General features: G+C 37.6%; 1 protein-coding gene across 4 annotated transcripts in view; it reads left to right on the top strand.

Annotated features, from left to right (window-relative positions):
* LOC105208145 (trichohyalin) overlaps positions 1–18,643 on the top strand; it is a 116,402-nt gene that overhangs the window by 12,248 nt on the left and 85,511 nt on the right. Inside the window, exons 1-2 of one of the 4 annotated variants that reach the window (XM_039456613.1) lie at positions 1,190–1,429; positions 12,170–12,343. In XM_039456613.1, the coding sequence (XP_039312547.1) occupies positions 12,299–12,343 (45 nt within the window). In that variant the 5' untranslated portion in view covers positions 1,190–1,429; positions 12,170–12,298. Of the gene's footprint in view, positions 1–1,189; positions 1,430–1,451; positions 1,608–12,169; positions 12,344–18,643 lie in introns of those variants that run through there. The other 3 variants (XM_011177914.3, XM_039456615.1, XM_039456614.1) reach the window with 3 other exon arrangements.

The following is an 18,643-nucleotide window of genomic DNA, read 5'->3' as shown; positions in this document are numbered from 1 at the left end:
ATAAAATAAATTAAGGTGATTTTTTCTTCCACAAACAAAACATACATTCTAAACGTAACAAACATTTTAGAAGCATTAAATAATAACATTTATATTTTACAGTAATCGTTAGGTATTCGTGTCTTTTATGTTGGAAGAGAAAGAAAATATATTTCCCTTGCCTAAAAATGTTTGATATTATCTGTATTAACTGTTATACTAAAATGAGTTTATGTACTAGAATAATATTTCTCATTTTATAAATTATCAGGAAAATTCGACGGAATTCCATTCGTATCGATGATTTTTTTTTTTTAAGTTTGTCCTATAACAGTTATCAATAATAAATCAAGTTAAGGTGATTTTTTCTTCGACAAATAAAATACCCTTTATTTTAAACGTAATAAATTTATTTTAGAAACATAAGCAATAAAATTTATATTTTATAATAAATCGAGAGCTATTCGTATATTTTATATTGGTAGAGAAAGGAAATGTATTTTCCTTCCATTAAAATGTTTGATATTATGTATTAATTAACTTTTGTATCAAAATGAGTTTATATACTAAAATAATATTTGTCACATTACGAATTATCGGGAAAATCGACGGAATTCCATTCGCTTCGACGATGTTTGCCGTTCTTTTTTTTTTTTTATAAAATTGCTCAAATAACTATCGTTAATAAATTAAATAAAGGTTATTCTTTTCTCCAGCAAACAAAACACACGCATTCAATAAACATAACAAACTTATCTTAGAAGGTTATCTCGAATAATAACATTCGGAGAATTTTCAATTACTCATAAAAAGTTCAAATATCGTTATCGCGAGACAAAGTTTCGCTGCAGAAGATTACGAAGAGGTTAACATACAATATATTGCGAAATTGAATTTTATCTCTCTCCCGACGTGACACGCCCACGTAAACGATCCTCGATATCTACGCGCGTAAGGGTACGCAAAGTTACGACGTGGACAACTTTATTTCCGCCGGTGTAAACGGACTCGACGATACGGGTTCGGGAAACGCGCGAGGGCGCGAGGTCGGCGAACAGGGTGGCGGTGTGCGCGCGCGCGCGCGCGTGTGTCGCGGGGAAGATTATTATTTAAACTACTCTCCCGAAGACACAAAGGGTTAATGGGTTGAGAGGAGTGTAGCGTACGAATCGCGCGCGTGCCTATCCCGGCGGTGGCTGCGGTGCGCGGCGCAGCGCAGCGGCGGGACGAGCGGCCTCTCGGCAGCTCCCGCGACCGGCGCGAGTCCCGCGCCAGTGATCCCGCGCGCGTCGTACCGAGCGTGTCGTACGTTCCGCTCCGCTCCGCTCCGTGCCGAGAGACCCTCCCGTGACGAGAGAGCAGGCGAGCACCTTCCTCCGTCCGGCAGTTCGATACTTCTCCTCTGGATCCGCGCGTCGACTGTATCTTTATCTCATTCTCCCTTTGTCAGGTGAGCCTCGCCGGTGGTCGGAGAAATTTTACGGCCACGCCGGAAGCGCCGGGACGTGACATACCGAGATTGTTCCCGCGCGTGTTGGAATACGTGAGAGAGCTCCGCCGTCGCGTCGCTCGGCGCTTTTCAAAATCGCGCTATAGGTCACGACAATTTACCTCTGATACCGTATAAGGTAATTACACGAGAAATTGGGATCGCTGATTGCGGGGGGCACCTGTGTCAATTTCGCTCGGAATTATCGGGGCGAAAAACGCCCGTACGGGGAACGTGAGATGAAATTGTTTTAATTTTGCATACGGTCGTATAAAAAAAAATATATATATATATATATATATACTCCGCAGCACGGGAAGAGTTACAATATAATTGAATGGAAGAAGAGGAGGAGAGAGCGCGTATTTATTTTCCATCTAAATTGATCGCGACAGTTTTACACGCGAAAAAACAGATCTAATGCGTGAAAACCGAGTGCGAAAACGTTTCTCCTAAATCATTATCTGATTCTTGTCGAATTATACCTGACAAATAACATATGTGTACGCGATATCTCTCTCTCTCTCTCTCTCTCTCTCTCTCTCTCTCTCTTCCTCTCTCATTCCCTCGCTCGTCCTAAAATACGTGCCGGAGAGAAACTCTGTTATTAACCCGCTTATTTCTCGGCTCAAACGTGTTCGGCAAATATTGCGGTATATCCTCCAGAATCACATCACCGCACGGTATAAGCTTGTCGCGACAATTGTTATTAGAGGCGTGTGCGTCGTACGACACGGATGTTTACGACCTCGCAGGATTCTTGGCATTATTTCCACACGCGGCAATCACGAGCGCGAAATGCCAAAAGCCTGTTCTCTGCTTTCCTCTTCTAACTCTCTAATTTGTTGTAGAGGAAATCCGCCAATACCGGCACCTCGTTTTATTTTTGAATATTATTTCTTAAACAAAAGCTAAAAATAAGACTTTGAAAACGCACGTACCAGCTAGCTTTCTAGTATCCTTTATCAGATGGTGTAGTCGTTTTTATTATACTATTTTATATTTTGTAGAGGAAAGTCGCCAATATTGGCACCACCCCATTTTGTGTTTTGAATAATATTTCTAAAGAAGAACTAAAAAGAACAAAAATGCAAGCTAGAAAGCCTTTTATCTTTTATCAGATGATGTAGCTGTTTTTATAAAAGTATTTCGTGTTTTGTAATAATTAATGTTTTTTGCAACATAATTTAAACAGAGCGTCCCAAAACTGGCACCTTAGATAGTAATATCAAAATTCAGACAAAGTCCCTTAGAGAAGAAGTTCATTGTACAATAAATTGATAAATCAAGTAATAAAATATATTTTTATATTTCCACTTTATACGTTTTTTTGGGCAACTTATTAGTAGATCTCTTGCGTTCTACGATATTTTTCCTGCCTTGACATAATGTGAAAAAATTCACGAAATATCTGTCAACATTATAATTGAAGATTTCGTAATTATAATCTATTTTCACAGAGAGGTGGTCCGTTTTGCGCTGCCCAGCGATTTAATAAGAAAAATATAAACAAAACATTTTTAGGAAGCCACAAACATACAAAATGATCTAATGTTATCGATAATATACTCATTATTGTTTCAACTATGCAATCTGCAAGAGAAAATCATGCAAATTTTATTTTCGTATTTAGCAGATTTTATATAGAAGAAAAATTGTAGATTTTTATTTCTTTAATTATCTAAGCAGCTCGTGCTTTACATCAGTATGCATTAATACAGTATAATGTATATTTTCCGAGCAATACGGGGGTGTTTTAGTTGGAGTGGTCCAGCATTGGCGATTCTCCTCTCCTTTACATTCCGCTGCGTATGCGAGCCTCTTTTCCCCCTATTCCGTCCTTGTCTCCGAAAAAATATTTTCGCTACGTTTAGGGGGTCCTGCGTGAAATGTGAGCGAATTGTACGCGAAGTTCACGCACGAGATCTTATCGTCGTCGACGAGGAGGAGCTCCATGCTCCATCGTCGATGCCCGAATATTTGCGAAGTCGTGCCGGCGGCGGGCGCTGCGAGGCTAACGAGTGCGGAAATACAGAAATACATATTTCCGCGGGAGATACATCGGAAAATTTGAAATTGCGTAAAATGTAAATCGCACGGAAAAATATCTCGGAGATGGGAGTATTCCCGCGAATATCAAGAGAAAGAGAGAGACTTTATTTCCTTACGAACGTTAAGGGGAGTTGCAAAATTAAAGTACAACACGGAGGGGCAGATCGCGTAACGGCGGAGAATTACATTTAACGGGAGAGAATAGCTGTTTGAATCGAGCGGAAGACGGATTAAAAGGGCTCGAGGGTAGGGAAGGAATTGGAAAAATCGCGGAAAACCGCGGAAAACCGCGAATCGAGGATTGCGCGCTGATCGCGCGAGGAAATCGATGACGCGTGTGGCGCATTTTCTCAGACCGATATCATCGTCATCTCGAGGATGAATATTTCATCTCGAGGACGACCGTGTCGTCCGAATAAGAGGGAAAAAGGAGAGACGGAAGACTGGAAGAGGGACATATTAAATTATGAATATTTCATCGACGGAAATCATCCGCGAGCGATTCCGCGTCGCGGATGGAACTCTCCGCTCGGATTCTCTCCGCCTCGTCTGTTCCCTCCACCTTTCCTTCTTTTTCTTCTTCATCTCTTCTATTTCGTCGCCTCTCTTAAAGTCGAACGCGCAAAATGGCTGGCCCATTTCGCCATTATCGAATAGACAAGAAAAAAAAAAGAGAGAGAAAGAGAGGGAGGGAGGAAAAAGGAACATAGAAATGTAAGCGTGAGGCCGAGTATTGAACGGTACCGAATGTCAGCTGCAAATCGGAATTTATGTCCCGACAGATAATTCACGAGTCGAGACCGGGGTCCGTTGCAGCTCGTAATTCGTTGTTAACTCTTTACTGCGTGTGATTTCCCTCACGATGTAAATTTCTTTCTCTTCGATTCTTTTGCTCGTCCCCGACGTTTCGCAGTTTCATCTTTGTTTGCAAACTCGTGTACAAATGCGCGATTTTACAACCGCGATAGATTTATTCCGAATTTAATGTCTAAGATACGAAAGAGATACAAACTAAAATATAAACGGTTAATTGGATTGAAACGCAACTGTGTCTAAAATATATTATTTTTATTTTTAAAACTTATTATTATTTAAAATTCGTAAAACGCTTGCATCCCCTGAATTTTTCATCTTGAGAAAAAAAATTGTAAACTTGATTAAATTTTTCAGCTTGAATAAATTTCTTCAATTCGGGTATTTGCGTATTTAAGTTAAATAAATACTTAAATTAAATACGTAAATGTTTGAATTAAATCTCGAGTATTTAATGTGTTCAAGTTTAATGTATAAATGCTTAAAGTTCAAATGTTTTACGTATTAAGTTAAAAATATATAACCATTTAAATAAAAGTTCAAGTATTTTAAGCATTTGAGTTAAATACGCAAATGCTTGAACCGAAGAAATTTAATCAAGTTGAGAGATTAGTTAATTTAACTTTTTTCTCTCAGTGCAGCAGAATTGTGGATTATTAATTTACAAAATTTTTTTTCTGAATTCGAATCGTATTCTCGTTCTTCTTCATATTTTTCTTTTAATTCTTCCAACGGAATTTCTCTTAATGAAATTAATTTAATTCTTCGAGCGAAATTAACATTATGCGCAAAATTTATTTACATTTGGTGAGATTGAATTTATAAATTACATTGATTCACACACGAAAGTAAGCTACGTGTGATTACGCGTCGCTCATCGTGAAATGGAAGCTATCGGGATCCTACTTTGTGTCGGAAGCGCTATGTGGTAGGGCGTGCAGCGAAAAGGGGTTAAAGAATAGTTTCCTTCCTTTCATTATTGCAATGAATATGGGCGCACCCATATTCGTTTTTGCAGTCCCGCTTCTTTTTTTTTTTTTACGTTCGAAGGTTAATTAACGTCCCTGAGGATTTCTTTGACGGTGCGGGATAAGGGAACGTCATCGATGGATAAATAAAGCAAAAGGGCGGGGCTCTTTGAGGCGATAATTAAAGCTACGATGTAAGAGAGGGAGGGGGAATGGGAACAGGAAGAGCACGGGTGCAAGGATAGGAAAGGGGAGGGAGGGGGGGAGAGGGGAGGCTTTGAAAGCCAAGGATGTTTTAGCTCGCGGAGAAAAGAAAGAGATAAAACCGCTGCTTTGGAGGTGCGTGTGCGCTTTTTTCTCGCGCCAATTTACAGCTCGTGGAATCTCGTTTATAGAACTAGTTCTATAGACTTCCCACCCCGTCTCGCGCTCTGGCCTTGAAAAAGGAAAAATACCGCGTCGCTAATAAACTCTCTTCTCGATATCGCACGCGCGCTCATCATTACGCTTCTATGCAGGATGCATTGGATGGAGGGCGAACATTTATATATGTTCCTTGTTTACGATTTTTTTATCGCAAGTCCGTAAATTTTAATTTTAAATGTCAAACCCCTTTGACGAATGTTAGTCAACGACGAAAGTAGAGAAACGAAAATTATGATAAATTATAAACGCTAAATACCTCGGAATAGTTTCTCTATCATTCTTAATTTTTAATTTAGGAGGTGGTCCTATTCGAGCTATATTGAATCTTTCTATTGAATATAAATGAGGATCCAAACATGAAAAAGATATAATAAATATGCTCTTAAGATTAAGAGTTTTATTTTATTAGCCTTTGAAAAATAAAGGAGTGGATCCACGATATTAGAAGGGTAACTTTTTTCAACTCGTAAGTTAAGAGTTAAAGAGGATTCACTTTTGCCAGCCACAAAATTATAGTTTACTTTTATGATTTTTTTTTAAAAAAACATTTGTTATATATATAGACGTGTTTTGCACAAAATTATGTTTATTTAAACACAACAAAATTGCAGAAAAGAGAACATTGAATTTTGAAGCCGATAAAGGTGAATTAAGGATACTTATCATATCTCAAAACATTACAAAAGATATAAAAATTTTATGAAATATTCTAGTATTACGTTTGAGTATCTGTATAAAATTTGAGCAGAATTTACTTATTGGTTTAAAAGTTATTTAATTTTTTTTATTTATTTATCCTCGTGTAAAATAGCGTTTTGCAGTATTTATTTGCAAATTTGATAGGGAAGTAGCATTACAAATTAAATCAATATTTTTACATATACTAATAAAATTAATAAATATTCATGCTTAATTTTTTTTAAATCTACTTACTCGCTTAAAAATTATTTATTTAAAACTGTAGCAAAATTATAGTAATTTTCTGGAAAAATCATAAATTAAATTTCTTATTGTTTTCTTTGCAGCTAGTTTTAGACCAAAACTCGGGCATTTGTGATTAAAATTTTTTATTGTTGACCAAAAAAAAATGAATAAATTCAGAGAAGTCTTCCGGTTTTAAATTTCGATAACTCTTTTAGCTCGCATTTAACCAAAACATTCTCAAGTCCACGCGCGCAGTTCTGTTTTTCAACGTGAGATCCGCAAAGTTTCCAGGACGCGAGGATTCATTCACGGGATCACATTGAGAGATCGCCGAGGAATGCCGTCCCGTCCGGCGGTTCTGTCGTAACGGTTACGGAACGGTCCGTCGATGTCCCCGCAGGCAGAAAACTCCCGATTGCACCTGCAGCACGTAGGCGTAGGCACGCGTTGTACGGCAGGGCGTTATATGTTAATACCGACGTGTATGGATCTATCCGTTCCTTTCCTTTTTCTTCTCCGTAACATTGCGGACCGATAAGTTTCAGAATCGCTGATCCGTTAAATGGAGCAAAAAATCTCTTTTCAAAGAACGGATGTAATAAATGCCGAGGAAATTGATTGATTCAGGAGATGTGGAAAATTAGATCAGGGAGAGTTAGATAATTTTAATCTTTTTAAAATAATGAAATATGTGGACATTCTGAAAAATTATATTAAGCGAATGGAGACTAGTGAATAACGCTCGACGTATATACAAATCTAAAAATTTTATTTTTGATTTGCCCGGATATTCTGATAAATTAATTTAAGTGTGAACGAAGACCGGTGAATTTAACATTTTATGAATTTATTAATCTGGAAATTTTAATATTAATTCGCGATAGCTCAAACTCTTTTCAGGCAGGACGGACCGGATGTTTTAAATGGCAAATTTTTTACATGGAGTCGGTCGCCCTGTCATTAAAAATATAACAGCGTCATTTTTATATTTGTGACAAATTTTCGTTTATCAAAACACCAAAGGATTAACCGATCCAATTAGCTATGCAGCTGCATTAATCGATTACCTCCTCGGCGCTGTTACACGCCTCTGCTTATAGTTCATGCAAATATGGTTTCGATAAGTCAGCCCGGAGAAAGCGGAATTAAATTCCGTAGGAGGAGGATGAGGAGGGGGGAGAATGAAAGAGAGGCGTGAGAGGGTACGGGTTCTCCGACCGCTCTAATAAACGTATTCACGCCGGGTGATGTAACAATACGGATCTCGTAACGAAGAAAGTAACGCTGAGCGCAAGTTCGATGCACCGATGCGATGCACGTGATTGATAGCGGCGGCGGGCGTCAGTTCGTGCTACAGCGGTTTCGAACGCGATTTCGAGCAAACAATGATTATCATCGAGAGGATTCATATTTAACGGCCGTGTATATTTATCCATTAATCTGTTTGACTTTCTACCGCTGTGTTTATAATTAATAGAATTAATTATTAAATTAACGTAATTTATAACTAACACGCGCGCGTGCGTGCGTGTGTATCGCGGGGTAAAACGTATTTATAAAGCTAGCATATTATTAATTAATTTCGTTATTATTACCTATTTTAACGAACACGATTCGACGAGCTGGCGGCGATTATGTCGTGTGTGTGTGCGCGCGTGCGCTCTGGCCTTAATTATTTATGATTATTTATATATTCATTTTATCCTCTCGCGAGCCCCGAGTTCGTCTCGAATCTATCGTCTGCTACCCGCCAAGAACTATCGAGCACCGATCCATCGATATTAGCAATCGAGCGCGAGCGTGTGGTATCGATATTTTCGAAGCGTCCCTAGTCACGTCCGCCTGTTAAATTCGCGAAAGTTTGCAGAGCGCGTCGGTGATTAGAGAGATTAAAGGGAAACATTTTATCGTAAACGATTCGAGAGAATTTAATTCGCTTGAAAGCTTTCGGGGTGAGCGAGCGTTTGCGAAGTTGCGTCGGCGAAATTCGCGAACGCCGGTCGAAAGAGCGAGAGAGCGAGAGAGAGAATGAGCCGGCGTTTTCGATAGGCCGCGTTGAATTTTGCGGCGCTTTCATCGTTTAATCGAATCTCCTATGGCTCCGTATTGAGATCACGATCGAACGCGCCGCGCGGCGCCGCTCCGCTCCGCTTCGCGGACGCTTGTCGCACGCGCGCGTGTGCAACGCGGATCGACGAGATTTAACAAATCGAACGAGCGTCCCGCCCGTTACGCTCGCAACATTTCCGTTCATCGAATCACGATACCGTTTGATTACACATTTCGAATGGATTGATAATTTCGCCGGCGGAACTTTCATTCGCTCTCGATTTTTTTTTTTTTTTAAATTTGTCTGGCAAAATTTGAGGATGTTTGGCTATACGATGAGCTAAAAGTTGTTGAAATTTGAAAACTGAAGGTTTCCCTAGGTTTCTTTTTTTTTCCTAATCAACAAGAAAAAATTTTGATCGTGAATGCTCGAGGTTGCAAAGAAGAAAAGAATGAAAAATTGGATTTATGACGATTTTTGCAGCGAAAATTATTACATTTTGCTGCAGTTTTAAATAAATAACTTTTAAACGAGCAAGTTGATTTAAATAAATTTTTGCACGAATATTTATTAGAGTTTTTTTAGTATATGTGAAAATCTTGATTTAATTGGTAATTATTTCTTCTACAGATGTAAATAAGTTTTGCATATAATTATATTATTAATATACTAGTATATGAATCATGATATTAGTATGAATACAATATTAATATTACAAAACGCGATTTTACGTAAGAATCAAAGAGTATGAATAAAAAAAAGTTAAATAACTTTTAAACCAGTACGTGAATTGTGCTTAAATTTTACACATATACTCAAACGTAATACTAGAATGTTCTATGAAATTTTTATGTTTTTATAATGTTTTGAGATACGACCCGTACATCCTTAATTAAAAATATTCGTATTTGATTACATAGACTTTGAGGATATTCCGTTTCTTTTCTCCCTTTTTCTCCCTCGTCCACTCGTTCTCCATCGATACCGACATAACGTAAAACGTGAAAAATAACGAGCAACAAACTGACAAATTGCTCGGGCCGTCGGGATTATTGATAAAGTTTAAACAGCCCGTTGAACTTTGTGAATTCGGAGTCGCGTGGATTAATTTATGAAACGTCAATTTATTAATTAAGCACGCTCGGCCGGGCATGGTGAGTCGAGGCAGCCGCTTTATTATTAATCGGTCTATTATGTTATATATACGCCCGCGGAGTCGCGGCGATTGATATTTCGTTTGCAGTCGCCGGTTTACTCTTTCGTATTTCGCACGTGACACTCTCACAATCGCCGCCCGTTCTCGTAGTGACGTCGACGTTGCGTGCAATTGCAATTATTTGCGGCGTTTACCTTTGCCGTTCGTGTACCTTGCTAAAATACACGAATTTATTCGCGTTACAAATTGCTCGTGAAACATTGCGTGTGTGCAAGTGTTTCTTAATACATCGTGAGTTTGGAGATATTTTCCTTTCTCTCTCGATTTTTCAGACAAATCGTCGAGTAAAGATCCATCTGTTTCTGTCAGTGACAGAAACGCGCGTAGAAGAATGCGTTATTAAATTGTCAGTAACATTTGCGATGATTTAAAAAAAAAGAAGCAGCCATATATTTCACGTTAATTTCTGTCCCTATTTTGTTTACGCAATGAACGAAATAATTAGGGGAGAGTTGTCAAAATTTTTTTATTGTATTTTGCGTTTAGATTCAAATTGAAAGTTCGAAATTGTAGCTTGATACTTCATCTATTATTACATGTTAAACCTTTCAGTAATAACAGATTAATTTGTTATAAGTTTTTCTGTAACATGCTGCGAAAGGTGTAATTTTAAAAACCGGTCGTCTAAGGCATACCTGTGGTCTTTCAAATCGAATCATGTTTGAAAATATCGAATTTATGAATTAAAGCAATTAAAAGTACAAGGAACCATTAATATAATATTTATTTTATTAATAATTTATCGAAAAAGCGATCAAATATTCAATAATTAATAAATAACAATATTGAAAAGTAAGAATACCGAAATAAAACTGGTTTCAATTTTTGTAATTGACATATTTTTATTCATATATTTCTTCACATATCAATCTTACAACGTTAGTATCATTTCTTTATAGTAAAATTTGAGGTGCTACGAATTAGGAAAATTGATAGAGTTTATAAAAATATAATGTATATAATTTTTATAATAATTGTAAATATGTATGTACAACGAAGGTAAAATATTCTACAACATTTTTTATTTATCTTGTATTTTTGTTATTAATTGGTGCTTACGTGAAGCAAAAATGTAAAATATCGAACAGGTACGCTTAGGGGACTGGTACGTGCATTCAGCAACTTTCCCCTGCAAATCTATTGGCGCGCGTGATCGCGATAATTACATTTTTATGTGTTTTTATGCACAGTTAACGAAAGATTCAGCCGCGTTCCTCGATCGTCTCGATCCGTGAACAACTTTAACGCGCGGCCCGTAGATCCGCGTCGAAAGATAAAAGCGGCGAAGTTATGCGGCTCTCCCGTGGCCGCTCGCGCATACCGGGTGTCCTTGCGGAATGAAAGTACTTGGGAAACGTGACCTCTCTCGTTCTATGTATGAGTAATGCCTAGCCTGTGCTTAGCCGCGAAGTGGCGCGGCGTTTCGAGATTCCAGCCGACTGGTCACAATCGAGCGAGGAATGCGCTTTTCTATTAGCGATCATTATCATAAAAACACAGTAATGGATAAATAGTTAGGTGGATATGCGTAGAGAAATGCCAGTGGAGTCAAAGACCCGCGAGAGAATTCACAGATTTGCGTGTTGAAACATTCAAAAAAAAATTTGTAAGTTCCGAGGAAGAACGCGACAGCGCCGCATATTATCCAATGGAAATCTAAATTAAGACATCAGGCTATTTTAATTATCTCTGGCGGAATTGTTAACATTGTTGCATATCGCGATGGTATTTTATTTATCAAGTATAAGTAGCGCAGTAAACTGGTTTATATTAGGTTGTTACTCGATGAGAACTGTTTTATTGAAAGAAAAAAGAAGATAAGTGTGCCGAACTTGTGTAACAACCCAATAATTTTGCAGCGTCTGGCTGTTCGTTGGCAAATTTTTTCAGAAACGATTGAACTTTTTCAAACTGTATTTTCGCTAGTAGATATTCGAGTGCCTTAATTGCACCGAGGCAAAATATGAGCTAAATCAGTTGATTTGTAAATGAAATATTTTTTAACGAAGTTTCCCAATTATTTCGACAGCTTTTCGCTGCGCTGCTCACTTACATCCGTTGCAAAGGGTTCGTTGCCATTACTTGTTTCGCTATCAGTAGAGAACGCGATCGATGACTTTCAAGACTCTTCTTAACGCTTTATTACAAATTTAATTAAATTGACTTGTACACGTATGTTTATTTTAACGAACCGATCCGATGGAATTACGCGACAATCTAATCTTTGCCGTTCGGCTTTTTTTTCCTTGCAGAGTGCGCGATTATATCGAACGTGCATCACGATCGAGTACAGGAAAGCGGGACGGCCACGTGAGATCCGGTCTCGGGAGGACGGAAAAATATGAGCATCTTGTGAAGCCGGAAAAAGCGGAGTTTTCATCATGGAAACCGAGGAACTCACCAGGCTCGTCGACGAGATCTACAAGGTAAGTAACGAATCCCTTCAACTAGAGACGTGCGGTTAGGTTTTCTATATGTTGAATTGAATCGAATCGTTGATGTGTGATAACGTTTAATTAACAACACAATTATTATTAAGTTGAACATTAATATACAGCTAGGCAATAACAAAAGATTTCTAAATAAGAATATCTCGACTGATAAACGAAAACGCAAATAAATTGACAAGCTTTAACGGTCATAGATCTTGATCTAAAAGATTTCTATATTATTGCAAAAAAACACAATTGATTATAAAGTTATTTTCAATATGATTTTATTATATTGTAAGTATACGATTCGTACTTGAACTTCTTAAATTCGAAATTTTTGAATAATTCGAATTACAGAGATTCAAATTCGAATCGAATCGAATTGAATTGTTGATACAGAATTTTTAATTAGCAAAACATAATTATCACTAAGTTGAATATTAATATACAGACAATAATAAAAGATGTTTATATTAAAAGCAAAATAATACTAATTATGATAAAATAATTTTAAATATGATTTTGTAAAATTGTCAATATATGCGATTCGTACTTAAATCTTAGATTCGAAATTTTCGAATAGTTAGGTTCAAAACATAGAGATTCAAATCCGAATCGAATCACATGTTACCTGATTCGAATCGATTCGATTCATATATTCGACTAGCTCACGCATCTCTACTTTCGATCGAGCAAGCCAATCTAGCACATTTACTTTCGATTATTGGACAGTTATGCCCGGATTGACAAGGAAAATGCATTTCAACTTGAACTAGAAAGTAGCTGAAACATAAATGCAATTGCAGCGTACATGATTATCGGTTGAAAAACGAAAGTTTATAGTACATCCGTTACACGAAAATGCTCAGAGAATCTAAACAACTAATTTTTTTTTTTTTCGAAATTTTTATCAAAGCGTTGCCGAATAAATTCCCCCGAAACCCGAAACCATCCGCATTTTTCCCCATTTTTGGGAGGATCGTTTAGGTGATTGGCCTCGGGATGTCCGGCATAATTATCGCGGCGGTGCGCGGGTACGGAACGACGCCTCGTTACAATCTCCCGGAGATCTCGCATCGAAATAACGAGGTAACCGTCGAGTTAACCCCGTTATCGCGCGGCCGAGAGTTTATGGGGGTCCCGTCGCTGACAAGCGAGCCCCATGGCGCGAGTATATCACGCTGCTCACGCAGTTATGTTTCAGCGGGATTATTCAGCCAGGTGTATTGGCGGAGACAACGGGAGGGGGGAGGGGGAGGGAGGGCGTGCCCCTGTCTAGATATTAATTGGCTTCCGATCTACACGCACCCCTCTTCCCCATTCCCCTTCGCACGTGCCATCGCTCCTCGTGCGTAGAGGGTGCGTGCGGAGTACCCGGAGGGTGCGTTACAGAATGTCGTTCTCTCCAACCGCACATTCCTTGGCTAATATATGTGTATAAAATTACGATATTATATATGCATATATAATTAATTAATTTTGCAAAATCGATAATGGATGGATTAATTTTACTGTGGAATATACGTATGCAGCCGCCTTGGGCATACAGTGGCCATTGCAAACTCTTGGCATGGAAAACATGTGAAATGAAGTGCAAATGTCTCGTGAAATTTTTAAGGATGTATCGGACGTACAATAAAATTTGGATGTGTGTTTAATATTAACACTGCAAATAAACTATGTGCATATGAAAGTTGTGTGAGAATTATATTTTTATTTAATAACATATTAGTTTAATGGTTATTAAAAATTAAATTATTTTTACATTTTTTCTTGTTTTGAGAAATGTCCTGTACATCCTTAAATGATAAAATGCGAGACGTGTTACGATACACGGTGTCCTTTTTAGGGACGAATTCTTCAATTTTGAATTCTTCAATTTTTGCAAAAATTAATGCGATGGAAATTTGTGCGTTATGCAGCTATTTAATATTAGCTCGCGATTGTTTCTTTCCGCTTTCTTTCTGTTTATAACTTTGCGCTACTCCCTCGGCGAGCAAGAAATCCCGCGAGAAAGTTCAGTCTGGAAGACTCACAGAAACTTCGTTTGCGCATTTCCGCGGGCTCCTCCTGCTAAGAGCTTTCTGCAGGATTTCTCGCGAATCTTCACATCGATATTTTTTTGACACATTTAAATAACGAGAATGGCACCGGTCGAAAGCAGATCTTAAGTGTTCAATAATTTTCTAGGCGAATTTTTAAGATTCCCCAAATTGTCGAACTTAAGAAGCATCCAGAAGTGCAATATCACGAAAATTAAATTGCTAATTAATTTAATAATTCTGATGCTTATAAGCATCTCTACTATCCCACCTTTTTTTCCGAAAACTGTCAAAAATTTATCCAAGTAATATTTTTCGTAATAAATTCTTGAGTTTTTGGGAAAAAAGGAGGAAGAGGAGATAGTTAGACATGTTTGTTAGCTTAAAAATTATTAAATTGATTAGCAATTTAATTTTTGTGATATTACGTTTCTGGATTTTTTTAAAAGCTAAGTTTTAGGAATCTTGTAAATGTTTGTAAATTCATCTTGAAAATTGTTGAGCCCTAAGATTTGCTTTCGGCCGATATAACTATTTTAATTATTTTAATGTGTTGATACACTTCCCGGTCATATTAGGATATCGTGTATACTGTATATTTTTTTGAGGTTTATTGGGTCGCGAAATCACTGGTTTGAAAAGCGTCGAGAGACGAAACATTTTTTACTCCGTTTCCACGACAGATCAGCCATGCACAGTGGCTTCCTCTTTTCCCTCCCTTTGTCGCCAGGTCCTAGGTAACAGTTAAAAAGGAGGACACGTGTTAACGATCGGCCACGTGGCTTAACGAGGTCGCGTTCGTTATGCATGTTCATTAGAGCGTTCATTACGACCACTTGTCGCCCTCCGAACAAGCTCGAGGTTCTTAACAGTTGAAAGGATTAATTTTTAATATGTGTGTGTGTGTGTGTGTGTGTGTGTGTGTGTGTGTGTGTGTGTGTGTGTGTGTGTGTGTGTGTGTGTGTGTGTGTGTGTGTATCATCTCTTCTTTTCTAGTTCCCCTCCTCGATGAAGCACCCGCGGTGAATTAATCTTTTTTTTTGTCGCTCCTGCCGGAGGAAAAAATTCATTAGCATGTCGCAATATGGCGCTATTCGGCGCAATAAGCGGCGATCGCTGATATCTGCGTTTCCTTTCCTCCTTTTTTCCCCTCCCCTTTTTTAATAAAGTGATTCGCCGCGTCTCTCTTTCTCTCTTTCTGTCTGATTTATAGCTGGCGAAGGACGTTCTACGTTCAAAAGAAAAACGCGATCAAAATATGAAATGAGATTTACATTATAATAATAATATAATGAAAAATATACCTTTTATAATAAATTTACATGGCATTAAACGTAATGTGCAGAAAAATCTTAACGTACGATTTATCCTAATAAAAATTATTATATAAAAAAGTATTTTATCGTGATTTTTACATAAAGGGAGATTTTACTCCTTTTCTCTTTTATAACTACGCGTTATAAATTTATAAATTGCCTTGTAAGCTGTAAAAAAGACTAAACGATATACACGTCAAAGTGGCTTTCTCACGCGATTACGAAAATGATTTCATTTCAAGGAATTTACGGCGCTTTGGAGTATCGCGATTTATTAAGGAATGGCCGTGGTTTACCTCGAAGCATGCATTATACATTAACGTGATCGGAGAATGGGTACGCGATTTAAATATTTCTTGCATTAATCAAGGCGGCCAACGACGAGGTTCATCGACCGTAACACAACGTTTTTACAAAGTGTCTTCCTCGAATTTGATTTATTTCGACGCGCTGCCGTATTACTCTCCCGATTTACGGCGAATGCCTGGGCGACGCGGTAACTTTTGACTTACCGATAAATATTATGACAACGAGCGCCGTACGTAATTCGAGTCGACGTAAACAAAACGTGCCGAAGAAGGGAAGGCGACATAAATGGTCGATCGATCAACGAGAGCGTCATAAATCCTGCAATTTCGCGCGGGGGTAGGGACGAAAGCCGGAAAGTATGAAATTATTCGCGCTTTAATCGCGAAAAAAATGTTGAAATTTTACTATTAATTCGGGAAATCCGGCGCGGTCGTTTTGAAGTCTTGCAGTAATATTATTTCAGCGTCGTGTCGTAATATTTTTCATATGTGCATTATCAATAGCATGTTCGAATCGAACGCCGATAAAACGCGATAAAAAAAACGTAACTGTAAATGAAATGATATTTTGAGAGTCTCCTGTTTATCATTTATCTATAATGTTAAAATTCTTTATGCAAATATGCGTTTTTTTTTGAGCGCGTATGTTTTTCGTAAAAATATGAATGTTTTATTGAATATAATGTTAAAAAAAATGTAATGAATAATAAATATGTAAATGCTTTGCATTTTTATGAATGTGTACATATGCACATTATGTATTTATATCTGGAAAATCAAAATCTTTGGCTTATTTTAAAGAAAACAGATAACGTTCATCGCGCAAACAATGGTAGAAGTTGAATCGTGAAAATTTCTCAGACGCAAACACAATTTTCTCTTTTGATAACACAAATAATTTGCTTGCATTTTCTATATATATTTATATCTTTTTTTTTACACAAATCGACCCTTCTGATTATTTCGCGTATAAAAGTATTGAAATAAAATAATTAAACAGTGAAGGCTTTACAGATTGTCTCTCGTACTAAATTCCGTTATTATACGAAATTTGAAATATTATTTCAAGCATTTACTTTTCGATCGCTTTTAATGCCTTTGTATAAAGAGTGACAGGATGAATCAATTTTTATTAAACAAGAGAATATTGCAGAAAAAATCATCTACACCATGAAAACTAAGAATCAATACTTGTTTTGTTCAATACTTATCGGTTTTTCGAGGTCTGAAAATGATTCGTCGTCATCTAAAATCGCGATCGTTGCTTTTTAGCACTCCAGAATAACCGTGAAAAAATTGATCAAAATCCGTGAAGTACATCTCCGAGTCTACCGTTGTTCTGAATTATTTTTTTAAACGCTACGTGCGTATTTAACATCGACGTGCATCGATTTTTTTCGGCTCGTTGCTCACTCGATTTATCGAAAAACTCGTGCAAAAGGGAGGAGGAGGAGGAGGAGGAGGAGGGCGGCGCGTCATTGGCGTAAAATATTCCGGTGGAAATCAAACAAGGGGGTAGACTGCATAAACGGGACTGAACCGGGTGCGGTGTGCATCTGTCGGCGCGGGCTGCGGAATATCCGGAGTTATTACATGTCCGAATTGCAAGGTAAATATTTCGCCGGTCGCGGCGCGGCGCGCGCTGTTTTGCATCGGACGCGCGAGATAAAACGTCCGCGTTGACGAAATCAGGATGTAAATATTGCAATAAAAACCGTGACGCTTCGAGACCGTGATGCGATGGGCGCACGTGACGTGTCAGGATCGATCCCGGGAAACGTCGCGGCGCGCGTTCGGATGCTGCGGCGGTATCACCGTTATCCGTCACACGAACGTCCCATTATTCGAGCGCGCCAGTCCAAGCGTTACTTAACCGTTAATTAACAATTCGCTCGCGAACAATGGCCAATAACTATAAATCTCCAAGTCGCACGAAGAGAGAAAAAGAAACGGCAACGCGCTCCAAACTAATATTACACGGTATTTACTGTCCGATTAATATTTAACAACGAAACGAATTAAACGTACGGATAATTATGCGGATTTATTATTTTATAAATTTTACAAATATCGGATTTATTATTTTTAACCTCCTTCTCTCTTGTTTATTTCAGCCTATTAATCTGTACGCTATGTTAATTTAATACGATCTAATTTATACAATTTATAGGCTATTAGCGATCGAACTTTACTGAATATTTGTCGACGAAATTAATTAAAATCGCGCAAATCATAAAACGTACGGCAGTTATAAAAATATAAAATGTAAATCGCATTAAGAATGCCAGCAATATCACCGACAGTAAAATTAAGAATGCATCATATATGGCCGCAAAAAAATTTCAAGTTGGAACTAACGGTTATTCTTAAATACTCAAAATTAAGAATAGCCATGAAATCCAGCCCAATCTTTTTTTTAATACAATAACTTAATATCTCCTTTAACATATTTTCCACATTTTATTTGCGGTTTTTTGCAGCTTTTTTGCGGTCAGTCTGTATTTGACACGTTTTTAGTTTTATCGTTAGCGATATTTATTTTTATTGATGTAATACAATATGTATTTTGCATAATTTACATGAGTATTTTAATTTACTTTATTGTTAAATGTTAATTAGATAGTGATA

Source organism: Solenopsis invicta, chromosome 13 (assembly GCF_016802725.1).
Source record: "Solenopsis invicta isolate M01_SB chromosome 13, UNIL_Sinv_3.0, whole genome shotgun sequence".
Classification (NCBI taxonomy): domain Eukaryota; kingdom Metazoa; phylum Arthropoda; class Insecta; order Hymenoptera; family Formicidae; genus Solenopsis; species Solenopsis invicta.
The sequence above is the reverse complement of the archived record's forward strand: the minus strand, read 5'-3'. Positions and strand labels throughout refer to the sequence as shown.